The sequence below is a fragment of the Thermobia domestica genome, chromosome 4 (genome assembly GCF_964235325.1).
Source record: "Thermobia domestica chromosome 4, izTheDome1.hap1.1, whole genome shotgun sequence".
Classification (NCBI taxonomy): domain Eukaryota; kingdom Metazoa; phylum Arthropoda; class Insecta; order Zygentoma; family Lepismatidae; genus Thermobia; species Thermobia domestica.
The window spans coordinates 283,980,056-284,005,003 of NC_137457.1; the positions used below are offsets into that span (position 1 = coordinate 283,980,056).

Consider the following 24,948-nt stretch of genomic DNA (forward strand, 5'->3'; position numbering starts at 1 on the left):
CTTTGCTGATATATCCTATCAATACGTATGGCACTGGAAACTTGCAGATAGAATTTTTAACATCAAATTTTAACTGTCTTAATAAATTGTATGGACAGACAGATATAAACGTCCCGTGTGTGCTGCTTCACAAAACGTCTTAAGATCTTGAAACATATTACTGACAGAAGTTTTATTTTATTAATTGTAGATTATAATTTTGTTTCATCAAATCTGATAGAACGGTTATTTCTAACATTTAATTTAAAAATAAAGTATCGCTGAACATTACTGTAATTACATTTATTTGGAACTAGAAAACCCACTGCCTCCACCGAACTGCCTTTTTTGTATCGAATGACCGACTCTATGATTCCCGATCTTTCTTCCGAGTACAGTAATTAAGTGTTTTTTCACGTTATAATGGGAAAAGGAGTTGAAATGTACTATTATTTGTTCATTAAAATTGAAATGTTTTAAAAATAAACTAACGTTTCCAAGGCAAAAATGTGGAACGAACTGGGTTTTTCTCCAGAAAGCCATTTAAAAATGTATTTTTCTCGAAACCTCGTATCTCTAATAAAAGGCAGTGGTAACACTGCTATTACGTAAGTAGTGTGAATCAATATGGGCACGGTTATTCGGTAAGTGGTAACAGAAGATTAGGAAAACAAGTATGGCAAGTAGAAACTTCTGTAGAGTAGTATATAATCATCCTTCATACAGAAAAAAGCTGCTTCAAGAAATATTGAAGCTCTGGAACTTTCACAAATACGATATTTTTCTTTGATATCGCCACGTTTCTTATAAACACACACTACACAATTGATTTCGAATGGATTTATGTTTTGGGATGGCTTTTCTGGAGATGTAATATCTGTTCGATTTTTTTTTTCCCTTTCCTGCTCACTATTATCAAGTCCATCATAATCATCTTTTCCTTCTCCAATTAAACTTTTCGAAAAATTCAGCAATGTCTGCTTTAAAATGTACTGTTTGTACATGTATTAGTGCCATGATAAATATACTCTATTCCTGGTCGCAGAATTCCTGCAGAAATTCTTTGATAAACTACATCGTTCCTTATTTCAGCAGCATGAAGAATATTTTTCCTTCCAACGACTGATATACAAGTTTTTTCTTTCGTAGCTTGTGGAGAGAGAATACATTTGTTAATGTCAATACGGATACTAGTCTTTCATTCTTTCTGCTGCCAATTTAATTCCAACTAATGATTGAGATGAATATGATTTTGATGCCATGGTACAGAAAGTTTCTGATCGTTACAATTTTAATACTTCGTATAGCCTGAAACAAAGAAAAATAGAATTATTGGAATATTTCGTCCCTCTTGAGACAAAGGGACGTATCTTATTTTCTTGACTTTTCCAGGAAACAAGTTTAAACATTTTCTTATTATTTATTCTATCATCCTTGTTTAAAATTTAGTGTGGTGTCGTAATTTATATGTCTGAAGGAAGAATATCAAACTAAATTTTAAAAGAAGACGATAGAATAAATAATAAGAAAAGGTTTAAACTTTTGTCTCCTGGAAAATTTAAGAAAATAAGATACGCCCTTTTGTCTCGAGAGGGACGATATATTAACTGAATAAATAATATTAAAAATAAATTGCGCCTCTCGCCATCATCCTGAAAGTGCAAATAATACTTTGTAAATATCAAAAGAAATTCCTAACTCCAGTAGCAATAATATTAATATAGACCTGAAAGAATGTAAGTAATTAGTTTATGCCAAATATCGTCTGATTTTACAGAAAATAATGATAGTTATGTCAGACTTCTGAATAAGTTATGGGTACGGTATGTTTTGGAGCCTTTTTTTTTTTTTTTTTTTTTTTTTTTTTTAGTTAGCCAAAATTCTAAGGTAACTAAGGGAAAAAACTTTTAGAAAGGTTCGAAATGATTAGTATTTTAATAATCTCTAACCCAACCTAATTTTTGATTTTCGAGTTTTACGGCTTAGTTTAAAGCTATCCTCAACCTAACCTATCCAATCTTACTTCTCGTTTACAAGGCAAATCTATTTTTAAACACTTCTGTAAACGTTACTTCGGTATTTTCAGCTCTGGCACAGAAAGTTCACGACGAAGACATCTATGAATACAATTTTAATAATTCGAACTTACTGAAAAAATTTTACCTTGTAAAATTGAATATCTCCGTTATTAATTGAGATACATCAATGATTCTGGTCGCGTTTGAAAGCTATTGACATGCCCCATAACGTTTGTTTCAGGACGTTTTTCCTTAAACATAGCCATTTCAAAGTTATTTGCCATAAAAGTTTAAAAAAGTGTTTCTCTAGTGTGAGCGGCCATATTTTAAAATGGCGGCAATAGAAGACAAACTTTTATAATTACAATAAAAGGCCAATATATTATCTGATAAATGAAAGGAGAACGAAGTTTTTATTTTGAATAGTAAGGAAGTTATAAAATCTTGAATTTGGTAAGTCGAAATTCGCTGGTGGCCATATTGATGCCGTTATAGAAAAGAACTTCCCGGAATTCAGAATGTGTACCCAAGTTTTTTTGTTTTAACTTGTTTTTGATTGTAGATACCAGATCCGGAGAGAACGGCTGTCAGACATGCCATTCCTACGGGACCTATGGCCAGGGACTGGACTAATAGATTAAGATGGTTGATACAGTTTATTACTGAAGTATTTGGAGCCTTCATCTTTTGTCCCTCTCAATAAGGCGACGACGCTTACTGACAAGAACTCTCATCATAGTGCCAATTGTCAAATAGCTAATGCTGTGCAAGACTACTGCGTGATTGGCAGTGGGACCTACTCGAACATCCACCGTATTCCACGAATATCAGCCTATGCCATTTTGATACCATGAGAAGCATTCTGCAAGAGTTATTAGATCAGAAAAAACAGAATTGAGTCATAGGATGGTTTAGAGATACCGACGAAGTTGCGACGTGAATGAGGCTTATGATGTCCTCCATAATTGTAGCAGAAGGTCGTAGTGAGTGACGGGCGATCATATTGGAGCAATGTGCTATTGCTTTTCATTTGATTCTTCAAAAAAAAAAAATCAAGGACATATATCCTACGAGGTCCCCCGAACTTATCTGATGGGTTCAGACACATTTCGCCTTATGCAGAGTCATTTTGACGTATGATTAGCATCATACCAAAGGCCTAACTACTGCAGGAAACATATGCTAGTCCAACTCTTTAGTATGACACTAATGACGTGTCAGAACAACTCTGCATAAGGCCCATTCGATCTAAATCAAGCTTGGCTTGATGGTAGTCCTTGACGTCCTGTAGAAGCATGTGAAATATTATTGTAACGAAGTTTGTGTAAATGGGAAAGAGTGAAATAATGTATTTTGTGTAACTTATTTCACAAAGTATAAATATTTAAAAATTAACGTAAAATGCTTTCTAGGACGAATAAAAATTATTATTAGGAAAAATGTTTCTGTCTTTCTTTAAGAAATCTTTGAGTGGTTCCTCTCCAACAGAATCAAAATCAGCTGTTTCCGGAGCTTCTCAAGAAGTAGAGGTAGCAAAGGAAATTACAGAATCTGAAGACAGTTCACCGAAAGCAGAAGAACTCAAAGAAGTAATATACGATTACATAAGAACCATACGAGATCCTGAGAAACCTGCCACATTAGAAGATTTGCAAGTAGTAAACGAGGATTGCATTCAGGTGAATTCCAAAGATGATGACAATAATTTTCTTATCAGGATTGAATTTAATCCAACCGTTCCTCACTGCTCCCTGGCCACTTTAATTGGATTGTGTATTCGAATTAAACTACAGAGAACATTAAGTGAGAAGTACAAGTTGGACATATACATCAAAAAGGGAACTCATGCAACAGAGGAGGAAATTAACAAGCAAATAAACGACAAGGAAAGAATAGCAGCTGCTATGGAGAATCCAAACTTAAAAGAGTTGGTAGAATCCTGTATTGAAGAACAAGACTGATCTGACTTCATGTCCAAACTGTTATCACAACTGACTTTTATATATAAGTTAATGTAACATGTCAGAGGTAAGAAATATTGTCGTACATGAATATGCCATCTGCTTTCTATTTTTGTCGGATGATAGAAAAGTAACTAGTATTATCTGTATATGAGTTGTGTGTGTATATATATAATGTTATTTTTATTTTCTTTTGTTTACCTAGTAAGAAGTATTTAATTTACGTATGTAACTACTTAAATCATTGAACAACATTTCTTTATTGGTAAAGAATTATTTAGTTTGGATCCTACTTTACTTTGTACCTTCTAAATAGTCATGTTTGTTGCATCGATAGTTATACTAACACTATGTATAATTTCCTTGAAAGATATGTTCTGATCTATTTATTATTCGATAATTGTTTGTTGATACATTCTGTATATATGCTTCTTTTTTTTCCAAGTCTTGGATTTGTATATGAACTTATAATTTAAGCATTATATGTTTAAAGGTAATGATGGGTTGTTGAGACAGCGAAAGTTATTTTTACTGTATCTGTAGTATAAATGTAAATAGCCTTATTACATTTCAAGAGAAATATGAAGACTTTTTTGAAAAAACGCATAGATGTATATAAGGAAGTTTCAGTGTAATTACATATTAATAATATTATTTGTATAATAATGTATTAATATCCTGAAATTAGGAAAGTTATAATAAATTAATTGATAGTAAAAAAAAAAAAAAAAAAAAAGTGGTCTAGCGTAACATGCTAGTAACGAAAGTGTTTTTGGCGAGGGTTCGAATCCTGCCTACGGACAGTTTTTTTTACTACTTTTAAAAATGTTTATAACACTTCTTTCGTTAAAATAAGATTAAAAATAATATTCAAAAAGTGATTTAACGATCATTGTTTTAAAATTTTCATTAAACTTCTTTCATTAAAATAAGTTTGCCCTTGTACTATATAGATCCACAGCTAATGTTGTAGTAGTAGTAGGAACGGGTTAGAAGCCCCGCAGGGGTTGTTTGGATTATGTTCTCGACATCAAATTGGCAAGAATGCTGAAACGTTTGGGATTCGCAAAAATGCGAGTAGATCATGTCTTGTGATATCGCATCTGTATCGACCAATCAGATCAGAGAATATGCTGAAACGTTTGGGATCCGCAAATATGCGAGCGGGTCGTGGTTGAATTTGGTTTTCTTTCTTTCTTTTCTTTTCTTTTTCTTTTTCTTTTCTTTTTTTTTACATGCGAAAAGGTGACGCAAAATTTGACTGTACATAACTCAGGTATCGAAACTGTGCACAACATAATATTTCACACACTTATAACAGGTCAGTGTTCACCATCATGCCAAACTTGATCTCGAACGGATGAATTCGTCGTATTTTTTTCTTATTTCGAAAACGTGACGACCGCTTTTAACTCGAGAACCAAACGCTACACCCACTTAACACAATATTTCAACACTTGTATAGCAGGTCAAGGTGTACTACGATGCTAAGTTTGACCTCGATCCGAGGAGTTCAGTGTATTTCTTTTATTCTTTACGAAAATCTAATGCAAAATTCAATTGCCCATGATTCAGGAGCCGAAAGCGTGCGTAACATAATATTTCACACTTGTTGCAGGTCAGTGTTTACCACGATGCCATGTTTGATCCCGAATTCGGAGAGTAGTTTCCTATTTCGGTGGGGACGAAAGTCTGCACAAAATAACACTTCATACTCTTATATAGCAGACCAAAGTCTACCATCATGCCAAATTTGAATTCGATCGAATGAGTTCATTGTATGTTTTTCTATTTCCGGAAATAAGAAGATCGATCTTAACTCGAGAACCAAATACAGACATAAAATATTTCAGATTCATATTGTGAAGTCGTTCTCTTGTTTTCTTTTAATATTTTCGTAATAAAGGTGTGTTTTCATCTTAATTACTGGGGGCCGCGGTGGCTCAGTGGTAGAGCGTTCACCTCTGGTGCTTGGGGTCCCGGGTTCGATCCCAGCCCTCGCCAAGTGGACTTTGTGGTGGACAAACACCGTGTGCGTGGGTTTTCTCGGGGTTCTCCCGTTTCCTCCCACTTTCTTCATTCCACCATTTCATTCATCACTCATCATCACCGTCTCCTTTAGCCTAACCGGCATAAGCGTGGGGCGTAAAATTCAAAGATTTCATTTCATTTTTCATCTTAATTACTTATGTTACCTCTAAATAGAAGTGTTTTTCTTCTAATTAAAGCTTTAAATGCTAAATGTTAGTTTAACAAAACTATGCTAATACAAAAGGAAGACTACACTCAGTAGTAAAATATATCACTTTAATGTAATACGATTATGCCCTTGAGGCTAATGGGGCGTTTACACTTAGTCGATTTGCGTTCGATTCAGTTGAATTGACGTCACTTTCAACTTAATCGACCGTGTAAACAGGACTTCAACTTAATCGCTTGTTGATCGAAGGCGACTAATCGACTGGCAACTGAATTAAAAGACGTTCTATTTTCTGTGGTTGAAATAATTGAACACATCCATCAATCTGATTCGGCCTAATTGCTTCGATTTAGTGGCAAATGCAGCGAGTCGATTTAGTCGTGCGACTAAATTGACTAAGTGTAAACGCACGGATGATTAAGGCAAGTGAATGATCGCAATGCAATGCAAGTGAATGATCGCAATGCAACGAAAAAAAAATACAATAAGCAATTATAACTGCCATCCCAATTATCACAAACTAAAAGCAAATTTTGCATTGTGTTGACTCAAATAATGTCATCAGTTATCCTAAAGTTTGCGTATAGCAACTCACCACAAAAATTCAACAGTCAAACATAGCAGGGATGGATCCAGGACGGACTTCTGGGGAGCGGTGGGTTGTAATACTGCTACTTAGAGCTACTTTTAAGAGCTACAAACTCTGGAATGTGTTTTATTTATATATAAAACCCAAAATATCCTCTTCTAGAGGCGATCTCCCCCTGGATCCGCCCCTAAATAATAGCTGTAATGATGATTACAGCAAACCAAAACGCAAATTATGTGTAGCGCTATTTTAACCGCTACAGAATGAGGCACTTTGTATATGTGAAAGAAAATGATTCGTTTAAAATTTCTGGAGCCGTTCATTTGTAATGAATCATTCTTGATCAACCGAGAACCGACTCACCAGTCAAGCATTGGGGAAGAACACAGGACGAGGAACTGTATCTTTAGGGAATGTTTACTTCGAAAGTTCTGCAACCGTTGAAGGTATTTCTTGCTAAAGAAATAGGTGCTGTATCATTTTATGGGACTATGAATTTGTAAAATCTACGGAAGAAATATTTACTTTATTTCATAATAGGTTTGTAAAATAAATTAAATGTATCGAGATCATATCTTTCACATGTATAATGAGGTAGAAATATGAAATGGAAATCTGTTGTTACCATGCTGTACTCCATAAGGAAGTAAGATGTGCTATGTGAAAGCAGTGTACAGAGTGGTTAAAGAAATATCGCGAAGCTGTATCATACCATAGTCACTGCCACTGAAGTGTTTTTCCACTACCCTTGTTTGTACATACTTGATTGTCGCTGACGCGCGTGCTTCATACGGATGCACGGCACCTCACCCCGGCTCCGCTCCTTACCAGACGCAATTCCTGATTTTTAGTGGGCACCTAGTACGAGTTGGTTTGTAGTTTTAAATTGACTCGTGTATTATTGTATTATGAAGTTATATTTGTGTTATCTATACACTCATCCTTCCTAAATTCATTCTACACTCATTTATGCAATTCTTAAGGAGCGCAAATGCCTACAGCAAGAGTCCATTTCATGCTAAGTTCATTTATCGGTGCAGATTTATTGTAAGAACCCATTCTGTACGTTAATTTATTGCATACATACATTTTTTTTCTGTAAATTGATTCACTGTATCCTAATCTTTTGCCCATATTTGGGTGTGAACTTGCATTTTCCTGTGCAGATTCATTACAGGCGGGTTTCAGTGTACGTGTACAATAACTTTTGTGAAAACACTAATCAACTTGTGCTAGGTGGCCACAAAAAGGGGCGAATGGCAGGGGGACCCGAGTGTTAGGATCTTAGGAACATAACGTATGTATGTTTTAAGAACTTACTTATGCAGGCAAAGAACACAAGAGTTATCTGGGCACGTTACATATGTGAAAATACCTCCAAGCAGCGATAAAAAGTAGGATTCATTACTGAGTAACTGTAATGCAGAGGTCGTATGTAGTAACCTCGTAGCATTCTTCTTGTCTTCTTTTATGTGCATTCCTATCGTGGTTGGCTCGCCTGATCCGTATGGGTGCATCCTCGCAGTGCTACACGGGCCCTTCTGCTTATTTCTACCCTGAATGGCCATACATAAAATGATTATAGTGACCACCTAACACAAGTCGGGGTGTAGGCAAAGCTAAGAAAATAAGGGTTTAGAAGGCATTAGGAGGTAATTAGTGTAATACTTATAATTTTTGGTCAATTGTTACTTGTGGCGCCCCTCAGCTTTACCTGTTTCAGATTGGGAATCTTCGTGTGCCAAGAAAAAAGAGCGTAGAATAAATTTCCACTTGTTATAAAACGTATAATACCACCCTCAGTACCCGATACCTTCCCTATCTTCACGGTACTGTATCAGGTGTTCCAAGTACGTCATTATTCGCAGGTCCTTGCGGACGCCTATAAGGTTTTTCCGACATATACTGAGCACAAACTTGACGAAATTTTAGTTTGACATGCAGCACATCATACAGTATGTCCGGGAAGTCCGTATACTCCTATACCTTACTAGTTCGTTATTAGCGTATCATACTATATCTATTAGTAATATTAGCATCACGCCCATAGCTCCACGTAGTCCTGCCCTGAAAACACCCGCATCCGATAACACGTTACGGAATATTATCAAGATGCTTGTTACCGAGCGTCGATACAGAACCAACGATGAACTACAACAATCAGTACGGATACCTTTGGTACGATCATATCTGCAGTCTTGGATGAAATATCACAAAGAACCTGAAGATACATTCAGTCATATAGTCAACGTGATAGAGCACATACCGTTACCTTTGGATAACTAACCGTAAGTTTCTTACTAAACTATTCTAATAAGAAACTAGTAAAGTATAGGGGTATATGGACTTCCTGGACATACTGTACATTCGAAGATGGATTTGCCAGTCATTATGAACTGCCTCTTCAATGGCTATAACATTATGCTCAGTTGATTTTGTTGCTGGACACCCAGCATGTGGCAAATCCGCACTACTCACGTGCCTCTTCAAAGAATATGCGCCACTTGGAAAAAATTAAGTCTTTCAGTTTAACGTCCCACGATTTTGCCTGTTACTGGTGGAATTAGAATGTGGGAGGAAACGGGAGAACTCACTGACACTATGTTGTCCACCAGAAACTTTCTTGGCCGAGCATCGAAACAGAGACCCCACGCACCAGAAGTAAGCGCTCTACCAATGAGCCATCATCTCTGTGCGCCACCTGGTGATGTCCTTTTGCCAGCAAAAGACGAACTCGATTTCTCTACTCCTCACAAGTAGACGACTGTAACACAAGGTTCATCTTTGCTCAGTAGTTGACGCCTCTGCTGTTAGTGGGTACAATTGATCAAACAACTTACGACTACAGGGTGAACTTCAGAATTCTTCTCTTTTAATTTTCATTTTCCAGTGTAGTACAATATCAAGTGAAAATTTGTTGTGCATTGCTTATTGATACACCTCTTAAATACTAATACAATTGTTTCATATTGTTTAGATAATTCCTAATGGAAGGTAAGGAAAGTATATTCATTTATGCAACAATACTTTGAAGTCAGTATTCAGACATAAATTGTTTTAATCATTTAATGGTTCTATTGTAAGATTTTTTTTTTCAAGTCCCATATGATTTGTTATCAACGATTTTCGATTTTATAATATGTGTAATGTTTATTTATTTCTTGTAGGCAATCCCAAATCGCGCGTTTGTGTCTGGTGGAAAATACTTGCGACAGGTTACAACAGAAAGTCCAAAATGTATCGTTGTTACTCGTTCCATTTCTCTGTGCGCTGTACACAAAGCATTTTTCACGGTAGAGCAGACAAAGCCTGGTTTTATGAAGAGTATCATGAAGAAAGTTGGATGGCTTGATACGTCTCGCAGTGTAAGTTGCTTAAGATACTTATAGTGCTCTATCTTGCAGTTTTCAGTGTACGACACAATGAGGGGGGGGGGGGCGAATCGTAATTTGATTCTCGAATACATTAGCTCATTACTTATTATGGTAAACCTACATAGTTAACGTAGATAAGAATTATACTGATTAATGTAGTAAATAAGAATTATAGTGATATGCATCTCATGGATTAGTTTAGCTCTCTTCTGGGTTCTCGTCTTTAACATATGTGTCCTTCTTTGATCCATTGTGGGAATTCCTATGCTTTCCATCTCACTTTCGGATCACACTAAGAAATTAGAAACACTTAGAAAATACAGGGTGATCCAGTAAAATATCTCCCTTTTTAAAATAAAAATGTGTTGTGGATATAAACTTTTTTTATTCAGAAATATAAAATTGTAGTGAAAGTAGTTTGTAAATTACATTTTTCTGATTTAAATTACTCTGTTCTATCGTATCTTGAAATGGCACAACAATTGATAATACATTTATTTATTTATTTATTGGTCACTCATTACAGGAAAAGAACATTCCCACTTTGCAGTAGGCTTACATAATTTCAAGCTTTATAAATACTAAGACACATAACAACACAAAAGAAAGAATGTTAAAAATAAAAATTAGAAAAATACAATTAATAATACAAGCATGAGAAACACAAATAAAAGATATATCTGTAGTAATTCCATCAATAATATATGCAAATATACAAATAGAAGCTTATCAAGGCTATAAACCCAGCCATTCACGGCAGAAATGAAAAACAACAAATAGAATATTACAAGAATTCAAATATCCAAAATGTGAATGTTTAAATAAGATTGTTAATAATACACAATCATGGCGCAAAATTTCAGCCAGACGCATTCGCCAATCCAAAAATGATGGTCGCCAGTATCTCTCACGTATAAATTATGAGAATCCTCCCCCCCCCCCCTCTTGACCACCACCACCACTGCCTTTGGTTTGACAAAGAAAGAGGTTACATCAGGGCATAAAATTTCAAAACCAGACAATTTAGGATAATCAATTTTGAATTGGACAATTCAATTTTCGTGTGAAAAATTTTCGTGGCTACCTGGCGACCGAAAATTTTGCGCCCTGTACAAGAAAACCTCCCACTTTTTGATCGGCTATTGCATGAAGGGGCAAAAGAAGTGATGGTCATTGCTTCATCTCACTACTGTCCTGCCGTTTGTCAGGCGCTCATCGCGCGTACGCAATCAAAATTTTTGAAAAGTAGCAGTTCTGTGATTATAGTGTAAAGAGTTTTTGCTTAAAGTTTCCATTCTACGTAATGAAAATGTTCCTGATGGAAAAACTATCTTCCAGTGGGTCGAGAATTTCTGAACAGCGGGTTCAGCGCTGAAACAAGAAAGAAAAAAAATCATCTGGCCGACCTAAAACTGCTCGTACACCTGAGAATATTGAGACTATAAGACAGTCTGTTTTACAATCCCTAAACCATTTTGCAAGGAAGTATGCTGCGGCTGTTGGGCTTGCTGAGTAGAGGAAAAGAAGAATTTTACGAAAAGACATGCAGTAATTACAAATTGTTTTCAATGTTATTTTATACCTTTTAATAAACAAGTTTCCATCTGTAGTACTTTTTGTTTGTAGTTCCCTTACTTTAAAATGTGGAGTGTTTTATTGGGCCACCCTGTACATGTCGGTATGTAGCCTGCTTATTAGGCATTTCAAGTGAATGGTGAGTTGAAAAAGCATATAATTTTATACGTTTATAATCACAAAAGCAACTTTTTCAAGTGTTTTTCAATGGTGAACACAATTGTACAAAATTGATTCTACATTATGTATGTTGTTACATAAGAAGTTCTAGTGCAAAGTGTTTGCAGTAGTAGATCGTTCAAAAGAAGGGTTGTTCGGGTACAAGGAATTTACATTAACAAGAATTGAAACCTTATTATTTTTTAATTGCGCACATGAAGCAAATGCATAGTGAAATTTTGAGAAGTGAAAATGTGAGTTTCCTAGTTCTACTGACGAAAGCAATCCTGTATCTTGAGGACTTGAAGTGGACAGCACCCGTCTCTGTGGTTTTCACGAAGTGCTTTCATTTTCTTATTCCTCCCATTCGTGTTGAAATATGTCAGTGCAATTATGAATCAATCTGCGAGCATTAACTACGTAAGACTTAACACACGGAAGGCTGTTCAATGCTTCCTCTCTTGAATTAACAGAGTATTGGCAGTGTTGTAGAACACGCCTACCGGTACCAACATAATGTTTAGGAAAAACAGTTTCTTACCTTGTTCATACTGCAAGTACTGGATTTGTGAATTTTATCTGCGTAAATCCCTCTACTACCACTAGCAGTATTGTCTTCCGTAAAAACTGTCCCAATGGAGAAGTGGTTTGTAGCGATCCTCTTTCGTCTTGGAGAGTTCCCTTACTTTAAACAGATGAAGTCTTGTGCACAGGTTTTATTCGTATTTTCACATACGTGTCTTCTACCCAGTACATCCTCTTCCAACGTAAGTCCATGTTTTAACACAGCTACATTAATAGTACCTAACTTCATACGAAGAAACAGCGTCTTTTGCTCAATACCACGAGACAACACGAATGAGTTCGTGTAGTGTTGGAACCGAAGACCCCTATTCTCACACTGATTGAACTAAAAGTGGAATTAGCACAAAAATAGCATATAACGCTGTCATTAGATATTGAAAATGTAGACAGTCACTAATCATAACGGTTTATGAGTTTCTTCGGGAAAAAGACTACAATGATTGCCGTGTACATCCTGCAGACACTAGCTTCTGATCGAAAGAGTATTGTAACGGATGAATTTAAAGTTTAATTTTCAAATTGCAGACAGTATTTTCTGTGCTAAATATATGTGATTTAAAAGTAATCGTCCATTATGAAGAACCTGTTTAAACATGTGGGAAGAGAAGAAGAAGGCTATCGATCATCCTGTGATCCTGCGTAGCATGGTCGCTAACGCTCTCGCCTTCGGTGCGAGCGGTCCCGGGTTCGATTCCCGGTGGGGGCACTCGGTTGGAAAAGTGTAAAACGCTTTTTCAGGCCAGCCACCCTGAATGAGGTTTTCCTGGGTTTTCCTCATTCACACCAGGCAAATTCCGGGGTGGTACCTAATTTATAGGTCCCAGGCCGCTTTCTTCCTTCCCTTTCCCCGGATAGTGTGCTCGCCGAGAGACGTCATCCCTCAAAACGTGATGGGCTAAATGGCCGTAGATGCCGAGAGCCCAGAAATCTAAATCCTAAATCCCTAAAAATCATCCTGACCGTAATAATATATATACTTTTGCCAGGACAGAAAAATCTATCGGTATTAAGGAGGTGTCTTCTCTTAAGGCCGGTTCCAGTGTATTAATATTTATTTTCATTCTAACAACTTTCTTTGTAATATATATATATATATATATATATATATATTTGTGTGTGTGTGTGTGTGTGCGCGTTTATATGTTCTTTCCGAAGACTGGTTCTAGTCCAGTTTTCTATCAAAACTAGATGGAAATATTAGTCCAGTATAGCAAGGGTAAGATGGACATGTCCTTTCCATGTGGCTAACAGTGTATGAACAACTATAAACTAGAAAGCTAGATGCTCTCCCTGCTGGTCTAGTGGTTAGCGTGTGCTCCTGCGGTGCACGGAGTCTTGGGTTCGATTCGTGGTGGGAGTGCATTGAAAAATTTGAACGGATTACAGTGTTGTGGATTCTATCTTAATCTGTAAGTCCACATCTTATGTATCCTAGGTGCTGAAAGGGGCACAAAATACTAATCCAATTAGCTAAATGGACAGGATAGTATACAAGAATTGATTAAGCGTTCATTGTTTAGATATTCGTGCATGGGTCGAATAATCTTTCTCCTATAAAAAAAGGCTTTCGATGACATTTTATAGTCAGGAAGCCAAATCCTTAACAGAAATAGAGATTATTTTAATTTAATTTTGTCTATTAATTATAATAGTAATTTGTCACAATCTTAAAGTCTCATGATATACTTGTAGAGATTATCTTCAAGATATTCATGATCTCCAATTAAACTTCCTTTTTTGAGGGGTATGATAGAAAATTATTATTCAGTATTCTGTTAAATACATGGACTATAGTTATTTACTTTGGTGTGCTAGTCTAGCTTAATTTATTTTAATGATAGTATAGGGACATTGTTTCATTCTGAAATTTCCTCACTGTACAAAAATGTGATTATTTTATGACAAAATTTGCTGTAGCTTCTAGTTAATGATCATTTTACGTACTTGCAAGTTCTAATTTCTGAAAATACTCTTACACGCTTCGGCTCTTCCCTAGAGCCAGGAGGCCGCGGTGGCTTAGTGATAGAGCGTTCACCTCTGGTGCGTGGGGTCCCTAGTTCGATCCCAATTTGCGCCAAGTGAGCTGTGTGGTGAAAAAAATTGCATGCATAGGTCTTCTCGGGGTTCTCCTGTTTCCTTCAACTTTCTTTATTCCACCATTTCATTCATTTCTTATCACTGTCTCCTCTAGCCTACACGGTATAAACGTGGGACGTAAAATTGAAAGTTTTCATTATCTTCTATGCAGCCTTGTTGAAGGAGGAAAAGTAAGAAGATATCAGGGAAATAAAAAGAAAGGACTCTTCGGAGTAGAGCATTTTAAAAACATTTTGTCGGTTGTTGTCGGCTACATGCGAAGAAAATGTTTGTGTAGTTAAAAAGTCAAGTCTTGATTCACGTATATCATGATGGTCGACTACACCCTTTGTATTATGCATAAAGTTGATAAAACGAACGTAGCTTACTTTTTCGCGGGATGGATGAACAGGTTTGGTGGGACCATGAATATATTAGGGGGGAAGGGGAGGTAAGTCATTAAAAATGCTCATATAAATGTCTAAATTGTGTTTTTTTTTTTATTATTATTATTGAAAGGACCACGAAAAGTTTAGGGTGCCAGGCCTTCCCTAGCCCCCCTCTGGTAGCGGGCCTGTGGATGAAACATCCTCGCTTTAAATCATTAGACACGTAAAGTACTTAGGTTGCTGAAAAGTATGTTTTATTTCGTTATGTGATCTCATTATAGATGTTTAATGCAGTAAAGAATAAGCTTGATCTTTATTTTGTGATATATGCACCCTATTAAATTTGTATGAATTATGAATTAAATTATATTGGTGTGTTCAATTATTTGCAGATCCTTAGAACTGGAGCATATCTCTTGTATGAAACTGTTCCTGATAAGATCAACTATGTTGAATTCTTCAAGGGTAAGTTATCTTATTTTGTGAAAATTGTTGTTTCGGAAACCATTGAAAGTGTACGTTTATTGTGTTAATTACTTGAGAAAAACTAAACTGGTATATGATTACAAATAATAACTTGGCTCACCTTTTTGTAATCAATATGTAGGGTGCGTATGAGAAGTCCGAAGTCATGAGCAGTGTTGCCAGATCTGAAGATTACGAAGTAGCGAGTGCGTGCTCCAAAAGTAGTACTATTTAGGTTTTGAACTATTTGTAACCCAAACATAAAAATGAATTATATATATACACAGTGCGTTCCACGAATAACACTAAGATCCGTCTCCTGAAGAAACCAAGGCAGATAAAAGCATAAAACCTCTTGTAACCTTCAAGCAACACAAAAGACAACATTGTGCTGACAAGGAAAATCCCCTATGCAAGGGACCTAAGGGGCTTACGAGGGGTAACTACAAATACTTCGACAGTACTTACGGATGGCCGCCATGATGGTTAGAGACACGATAGCAACAAGCAGTTTCCAGAACTGTTATCTACACATCATTAACTTTCAAACAAGGTACCACACGATGGGTGTTGCAATTTAAAATTTTATAGTTACCCCCCGTAACCCCCTTAAGCGCACCTCATGGGGGGTTCTCCATATCAGCATAATGTTGTCTTTTATGTCTCTTGAAGGGTGCGAAAGATTTCTTGTTTCTATCTGCGTTGGTTTCTTCAGGAGATTTGCCTTAGTGTTATGCGTGGAACGTACTTCGACCGTATTTTACGAATGGCTGCCATATTGGATAGGGACATGCTAGCGACATGTAGTTTCCAAAAGTGGTCTCTACACGTGATTACCTTTCAAAAGAGATCCACATAGTGGGGGTTGCTATTTAAAATGTTGTAGTTACCCCCCGTAACCCCTTTGAGCGCACCTCATAGAGGGTTCTCCATATCAACATAATGATGTCTTTTGTCTCTTGGTTACAAAAGATTTCATGTTTCTATCTGCCTTGGTTTGTTCAGCAGACGGGCCTTAGTGTTATTTGTGGAACGCACTATATATCAATCATGTCCACTATATATATATATATATATATATATCAATTTACTGGAGATACCTGGAGTTGGAAATACGTCAGATGTCTGGGTTGGCAACGATCAGGTGGTGACCGTAGTTTTGGGACTGTTAGTGGTGTTGTGTTAGGGCAAACTCCATAATACATCAAGAGTAGAGAACTGTAGTGTGGAATGAACTGGGTAGACGGTGATAGTATATAATGAGCGACCTTTCTGGTTTTCAAGGAGACAAGTTTTCGTAAGTCAGGTTTGTAGGTTCTTAAATACACTGTACAGCGTTTATAGTATGATTTTTCACTGACATTCCTTATTTCTTTAATTCATTTACTAAATCTTTTAACTGGGATACATGAATTTTGGAAGTTTTTATTGTAGCTCCACATACTCATTATGTTAATATGGGTAATACAGTAACATAATTAAATTTGCTATTTTCATGATTACTCAGCTCCGTACAATTACTAGGCCTAGGAATTAACTGAAACATCAACACGGTCAATGATACTGCAATAGCACAAACTCAACAAAAGTCTAGTGTTGTCGGATCTGGACATTAAAAAAAAAAAAGTACTAAAGCAAGAATTAAACTAGCATCGAACATGTTAGTCTTAGTAAAACTGTTGTTCATGGTGAATAGAATACTCAACGAGCAAACCTTTATTGTATTATGTAAAACTAAGAATTTGTGATTTCATATATGGAAATAAGAAAGTTATAGTTTGCAGATAATTACAAGTAGTCCAAAAAGTACCATGTCGCCCAATTTGAAATTTTGGTAGCGAGAGTACTTAAAAAATTACCAATTCGCTACTTGTAGCCCAATTTGGCAACAGTGATTATGAGTAAAGATACGAAAAAATGGAAAGAGAAAGATGTTGAAAATATGTCGTTTTCAGTCTAAAATGGTGGATTTTTTTCCAGTCGCACTAGTCATTTAGGCACACACGGCTAGGGGACTCTATGCTAAAAGAAAAAGCAACGTTACTACATCAGGCAGTTCTCTTTGGGGCCTTACTATACATACAATACAGAATTGATGGGAAAAGGATTTCGGGTGTTGTAGGTGCATGTTCTCTGTGTTATTTTTCCATGGCCTTATGTTCCGTTGGGACAACCCGCTGAACTAGAAACATTGCTCATTTATTTAATATGGGGCACCTTTTCAGTGGAGTCCAAACAGTTAGTACCATTGAAAAAATTCCGTCCTGTTGGTCTATTAATATCAAATCCATCGTTTTCGAAGTCCCTAAATTGATTGCCGGCATTCCTTATACCAGCGTTTCCCAACCGGTGTGCCGTGAATGAGCCGTTGGTGTGCCGCGAGGAAATCGAAATAAAATTATTAATTCTATAGCAATCAAATTGCAAGACATAGAGAAAAATGAATATTTGTATTTAATATTACTATAAACCTCTGCTACGAATCTGCAATTTTAAGTTTCAGACCTTCTTACTTTTCTGTACATTTTTAATGTTGAAAAAAGTATTTAAAAAAAAAAATCATTTTATGACCATTATTGCTTCTTTATTGTTGCAGACTATTTCGTAACTTGAAATTTAAAAATATTATTCAACCCTTTCGAACCAAATATGCATATAAATTACCTACATTTGTGTTTTAAAAGAACAAGAGATTTGTTCGTTCGTTATTTAGTGATCTTCCTTCTTAGTTAAAGGTTGGATACAGTTTTCGAAAAAGAAAGCACATGTTTAAAAACCTGAGTCGAACATTACATTGCAATTGTTTTCTATTTTTAAATTACAATAAAAAAATAAGCATAATGAATCGACCTTTTCTCTATGAGAAAGAAATCAGTAATCACAGAAAAAATACCACGGTATTTTATAATTACAAATACGTAATAATATCTATGAGTGTGCCGCGAGGATTCAAGTTATAGCCGTAGTGTGCCGCAAGTTGAAAAAGGTTGGGAAACGCTGCCCAATACCGTTTAAGTCCCATTAGCATCCGTAGTGCAGTAGGAACTGGTTGACTTGTAAAATAATCGAGAATGATCTATACTGGTGTAGAATCTATAGTTCTCAATGTCACTGAGATCAATAATTACAATCCCGATAGGGTTAAAGTACAAGTTTAGCCTCCTCGACATGAGGGTGAGAAGAGCTGAAAGATAAAGTGTCTTAAATGACTGAGATTAGTGTCAAATCCATAGTTTTGGTTCGTCAAGCTAGTAGTTCACCAAAAATTTTACAACCTAGCTTGCAGAGAAAATTACTTTTGGTTGGCAGGTTTTACGCCACTAAGTATGAAAGTTGTGAACGTTTTCCTCTTCTATTATCATATAATTTTGCATTATCAACCGACAAATTAGGCAAACGCTTACGGTAGCCAGATGTACTCAGTTCGGAGCAGAACGGGTTTCTGACCTAGTAATTTTAGTGCTGAGTGGAAATTTTACATTCTTATATAGAAATAACCTCTCATCTAGCTATTCAATTGCGAGAGTAGAAAGAAGAGGAAGAAAAAGAACTGACACTTCTAATGGATTCCAATTCCAGTGGATTCAATATAACACATTCAAATATTTGTTTCTTGAGTTAAGAGATATGGTCAACATAATACTTGATTTACTTTCGTAGTTAACCACACACCGATAACAAATTATTTTATTTTATGTATTAAACGTAAAAGTGCCAAGTATTGTTTAATCAATTTAATTTGTCGTAACAATTAGTTGGTGTTGAATGTTACAATTTCATGTGTGTGAGGAAAGTGTTTATGCTCTATTCTTTTTGCTAATGTACAAGGTGTAACATAAATGTATGCCCAAAAGTGACGAGGTGATTGCGGACATCCAGATAAGTAAAAATGTTTCTGTAAACATGGGTTCGATGCCACTGCGTTTTCGAAAGACAAGGCGTCCACGTGTGAAGTCAATTAAAGGCTCACAATAGTCAACAACGGGTCATAGATCATAACTATTGCATGTTTAAAAGATAGGTGATTGAGAAAGGTATTCGAAAACGAAATAGAATCTGCCCATGGGCGTTTCTGACGGGGGGATGGGGGGACGCGTCCCCCCCAATATTTTGAAGTACAAAATGTTCAATATTCTATTTAATTTATTTACTAACGACAGAATAACATATAAACAATACTTATTATATTTATTTGGAATATAATATTCAGGCTATGAAACGATTATAACAAAGAGAGTCCGTGAAGGTAAGTAAAAGGTTACAAATGGAATCACAGATAAATAAACAAGTTGGGCTAGGTACTACTATTTAAATCACTTTCTTTGATGTCCCCCAGTAGAATAGAGGCACTCCAGCTGAAATTTGATCCCTCCCGTTCTTAGAATTCGGTATCATTTCCTGGAATTGGTAGGCAAGTTTCGACAAGTCTTTAGTTGCTATGTTCATAGAAGCCCGTGGGAAAATTTTGGTTTATTTGACCCCCCGTCACCCCCTACTCCTCCTGGAAAGCCAAAGAGCATAAGCGATTTAGCCCCTTGGTCCTATTCCCACGAGATGACTGTAGATTATGAACTGAAAGGATGAGATTCAAATGATCGAAGCTTCTCAGCAGATTGTATGAAATTGGTCTTAGTTGCTAAGGTAAATATTATATGTCATGATTTTTTTTAAAAGCGTGAGATTAGACACACTATATGAGTCTCAGAACGAAACACATACCCATGCAAAATCGTGTTTATTAGCCCCTTGGCCCTATTCTCACAAAGTGTCTGTAGAAGACGTGATAGTCAAATGATCAAAGCTTCTCACGAAATTGACTTAGTTGCTAAGGTAAATATTGTATTTCACAATTTTTTTAAAGACGTGAGACAAGGAACCGTATATGAATCTCATAACGAAACACATACCTATACACTCCTCCCCCCAGACCTCCTGCGAATGGATTCTAATAACGGTAGCTTCTCATAGCATATCATATTGTTTAAATCGTAGAATGTGAAATGTGTTATATGAATATTCACATGATGATGTCTGTTATGACAAGTAATTAAAATCATTTATGTAGAGAAATTAAAGATCAGATTATGCCAAATGAATTTGCTGCTAAGTCGTGACGAGAAATTGCAATATAATATATTCCCATAGCAGAAAAAACTACGTCAACGAAATTTAGAATTGAAATACAGTCCCATATAGATACCTGTGTAAACAAAATGAAACATGACTTTCTCAAGTCTTGATGTGAAAGATATTATCTTATGTATTGAAATCGTAACGAGATATGTTTTCGATTATGGTCGGCATGATCGAACTTGTTGAAACATGTTTCTCTAAGACAAACACGTGTATATATATATATATATATATATATATATATATATATATATATATATATATATATATATATATATACAGAGAACATTTGTGATTCAGAGTTAGAAGAGTAAAGTGTGTGTCGATCCTCTTCCGCGTAAAAACTTTCACTTCATATTTGTAATAGTGAGTGAGTGTGTGTGTGTGTCTTTGTACGTGGTTGATCCGTTGGATGCCTAAAGCTGAGAATAATGTTATCATCAGACGATTTTATTAAAATAGGTAAGTAAAAAAATATATTATTAAAAATATTACGGTCTATGATTATTCCTGAAAGAATAAAACAATATGTTAGGTTTTCATTTAACTATAAATGTACTTCAGACAATGTATTTACTTCGCGTTTGCCGTGTTCGATAGAGAAAGCGAGTTTGTATGATACTGAACGTTGATTTCTGAGAAAAAGATAAGATGAAATTCTTGAATGTTTTCTGACGCACATTGCAATTAGATAGCAGTTGACGACATATATGTGAATGTCTGTTTTGCTAGTCTCTTTCTTTCTCTGTTTGTTAGTACATTGAACTACATCTTAAAATGGTTTAGTTTCAAGAGCAACAGATAAGATGCCATTGTCAAATGTTTTGATGATTCGTATTGCAACGAGATAACAAGACTGACCTAGTTAAAAACACATATCTATAAGTGAACTTGTATGATACTTCTCTTCGCTGTACGTTTTTTCTAAGAAAATGATAAGATGGAATTCTTGAATGTTTTCTGGCTCGCATTGCAATTGACGCAAGAAGTGTCTGTAGACTTGGTGTTTTAATTTTGATAATATGATGTATACCTGTCTGTCTTTCTGTCTGTAAATGAAATCTTTTGAACAATGAAGAGTTTTACGTCCAACAATAAAGCCAACAAGGTCTGTCTGTCTTTCTATGTCGGCTATGCTAATGGAAGCGATGGTGATGAGTTGATTTTAGTTTAGCGTCCCTTTCAGCAGCGAGGCTATATGAGACGTGTACCAACTGATTAACGTGGAATCCGAATCACATGAGCTCCCGCCGGGACGTTGGTGATGAGAAATGAATGAATGAAATGTTGGATTAAATTCACGTACACGGTGTTTGTCCACCGAGTTTTACGTTCTGCGGTTACGTCTACTAGGCTAATGAAGGAGAGGTGATAATGAAAAAATGAATGAAATGATGTAATGAAGAAAGTGGAAGGAAACTGGTGAACTCCGAAGGGAAATCCACGCATACGATGTTTGTCCACCACAAAGTTCATAGGGCACGAACTGGGATCGAATCAGGGACCCAAGCACTTGAGGTGAACGCTCGACCACTGAGCCACCGTGCCCTCTGGAACGTAAAAATGAAATGATAAGGACGGTTTTCCGGGGGCAGTCAATAGCATCTTTTCGTTAAGTTGTAAAGGAAGCAGGGAATTTGTGGTCGCTAAAATTAATGACAAGTATATAGAAAAAAGACATGTGATTTGAACACGGGACCTCATGCACCAGAGGTGAACACTCTACCTGAAGTTAATTTCATAATTTTCTAATGTTAATAAGAGTGAAATCTAACGTTAAAAACACATACATAAGTCAACGAACTGAGAGAGTTTCTGTATCTGCACTGTCTACTTGGAAAGAGCAGAAAAATAAGATAACAGAACATGTTTTGTATTTCAATGTTGTTCTCCAGCTGTCGCGTCAACATTATCTTAGGTCATGGTTTCAGACAACACGAAGCGAAGATATGTATGTGTGTGTATGTGTTTTAGGTAATATTAAAACAGTGTTTGAGATCTAAAACTTGACAAAACTAGTGTTGCCTATTCATCTCGGATGTCGTTACCTATGTACACATGACGTTGATTGATTTTTGAGTTTAACGTTCCGTATGTGTTCCGTATATGTACAGTTTTCTCCATATTATAGTCTAAGCTGTATGTGATATTACTTTAAAAGGACGAAAGTAGTTAAAATATTCCCTATTATTATCATCAATTTCTTTTAAAATGCTCAGAATCCCGTCATAGAATTCGTATACTAGCTATGTACACAGGCGTGCATCAAGAAATTTTTTGTTGGGAGAGGTCCAAGCTTTGGGCGACGGGGCTCAAACACTACAAGCCTCTGTGTAGTATTGAACGCGTATTATTCTGCACTCGAAAAGACAATAAGTACTTGTAAAATACTTTCATCTATATTGTCATAAAAAATGATAGTATTAGATTGTTTTTATAAGAAAGAGTACACATGCAGTGTTATATGTTTTGAGGATACAGATGACGTGAAAAACGTCTCGACTGGACATAATGAACAGAATGTATTTCTAATCTATTACGAAGAGGTATTTTATGTATTACGTCCAACGGTTGAGGAAACGGGAGAACTCCGAAAAAACTCACGCACGTGATGTTTGTCCAACACAAAAAGTTCACTTGACGGGTGAGCAGGGTGTTTGAATCCAGGGCCCCCAAGCACCGGAGGTGAACGCTCTACCACTGAACCACCGTACACTCGAAAAGTGGAAGGAAACGGAAGAACTCCCAAGGAAATCCACGCATACGGTGTTTGTTTACCACAAAATTCATTTGTTGGAAGCAAATGTTGAACACGAGGAAGAGGACTTCATGCCCAACTCGGAACCTATGCACAAAAGATGAACGCTATACCACTAAATCACCAAGGTCCCCTATCGCATCACAAGTGAACGCTTTACCATTGATTCACCGAGTCCCCTTAGATCAAAGTACAGTACTCATGTAATAATATTATCTAACATGAAGTTCACTTGACGAGGGGCTCCCGGGGGGTAAAATTCATACACGTAAGATATTTTAAAATAAACAACATTAGTTTCGAATCCATAGTTTCTCAGAACGTATTCAATAATGGCACTTTAAAAACAGTAACATGACATCTAAGGGGCACTAAAGATGAACGCTGTATCACGTAAGAAAAAGAGATGAAATCTTTTAGTTTAAAATGTCTTCCCTCCCTCATTCACACGTTAAGGGGAGCATATGAATAAGACAAGTAAGACACATGTAGGAACGGTTTTCCGGGGAAAGTCAGTAGCATCTTTTCGTTAAGTTGTAAAGAAGATAGCATTGAATTTGTGGTCGCTAAAATTAATGACAGTATAAAAGAAAGACGTGTAGAGAGGAGGAGGAAATACGGATTTCGCGTTCACTAAAATTAACGATAAAATTCTAAAACATAATAAGTATAAAAGGCCGTGTAATCTACATATCTTCATTAGTCAATACATTTGAAAGAGACTGTGAGTATACATTTGTTTCACTCCTCATCCCGTGGAATAGGAAGAAAAGTTAAAAATATTTAAAAGGTATGATGAGAGATTATTTCATTATCATCATAAAGTTCTGTCTTATATAGTATATATTTATATATCTAATATATATTGATTTATAAGTAACAAAATTCATTTCTTTTTTATTTTAGGTTGCATACAAATAAAGATAAGTGTAATCCTTTTCCCTATTCCTGTTGATATTATTATTATTCCTTTTTAATTACTTATATATCACATTTTTACTTATTCGTATATTCTTTTAAACGCTTATATATCCTTTCAAAATATTTATATACATATATATTCCATTTAAATAAGATTTATATATCCTATTACATATACTATTATATATCATATTCATATACTATTACATATACCATTTACATATATTGCATTACGTATATACATCTGAGGAAAAAAATGGCAAAAGAGAGTACGCAAGATTTACTGAAGGAGATTACGGTCTTCATTAATGACATTGAAGAAGAAGAAGAGGTAATGGACGTAAATAACAAAACGCAGGTTCTTTTAAGTGAAATAAATGCCATAATCGGGATAGAAGAAGAAGAAGAAGAAGAAATGCAAGAAGAAGAAGAAGACGCAAAAGAAGAAATGGAAATAGATCATCATGAAAAATGCAAGAAGAAGAAGACGGAGAAGAAAAAATGAAAATAGAAGAAAGAATAGAAGAAGCAGCAACAGCATCAGCAACAGAAGAAGAAGAAGACGAAGAAAGAGAAACTATTGAAATTCAAATTCCAATAGAAAAAGAAGAATATGATGAACTATTACAAATATTAAACAGTGCTAGCAATAGAACGATAACAGAAGAAACATCAGGCCGTATTAAAGAAATTATAAAGTGGTTACAAGAAGGAACAGAAAAAGACGTCGAAGAAAGGAGAAATGAAGAAGAGCTGCTAAATCTCA

The 24,948-nt window shown here is 35.8% G+C and overlaps 1 protein-coding gene and 1 pseudogene across 3 annotated transcripts in view; both read left to right on the plus strand.

The window, feature by feature from the left end:
* The first annotated feature begins 3,315 nt into the window (after positions 1-3,315).
* Positions 3,316-4,678, plus strand: LOC145684116 (cytosolic iron-sulfur assembly component 2A pseudogene; annotated as a pseudogene).
* A 2,373-nt stretch (positions 4,679-7,051) lies between these two features.
* Uqcc1 (Ubiquinol-cytochrome c reductase complex assembly factor 1) overlaps positions 7,052-24,948 on the plus strand; it is a 43,480-nt gene continuing 25,583 nt past the window's right edge. The window contains exons 1-3 of one of the 3 annotated variants that reach the window (XM_081756040.1): positions 7,052-7,193; positions 9,915-10,112; positions 15,298-15,370. In XM_081756040.1, the coding sequence (XP_081612166.1) occupies positions 7,161-7,193; positions 9,915-10,112; positions 15,298-15,370 (304 nt within the window). In that variant the 5' untranslated portion in view covers positions 7,052-7,160. Of the gene's footprint in view, positions 7,288-7,599; positions 7,619-9,914; positions 10,113-15,297; positions 15,371-24,948 lie in introns of those variants that run through there. The other 2 variants (XM_081756041.1, XM_081756042.1) reach the window with 2 other exon arrangements.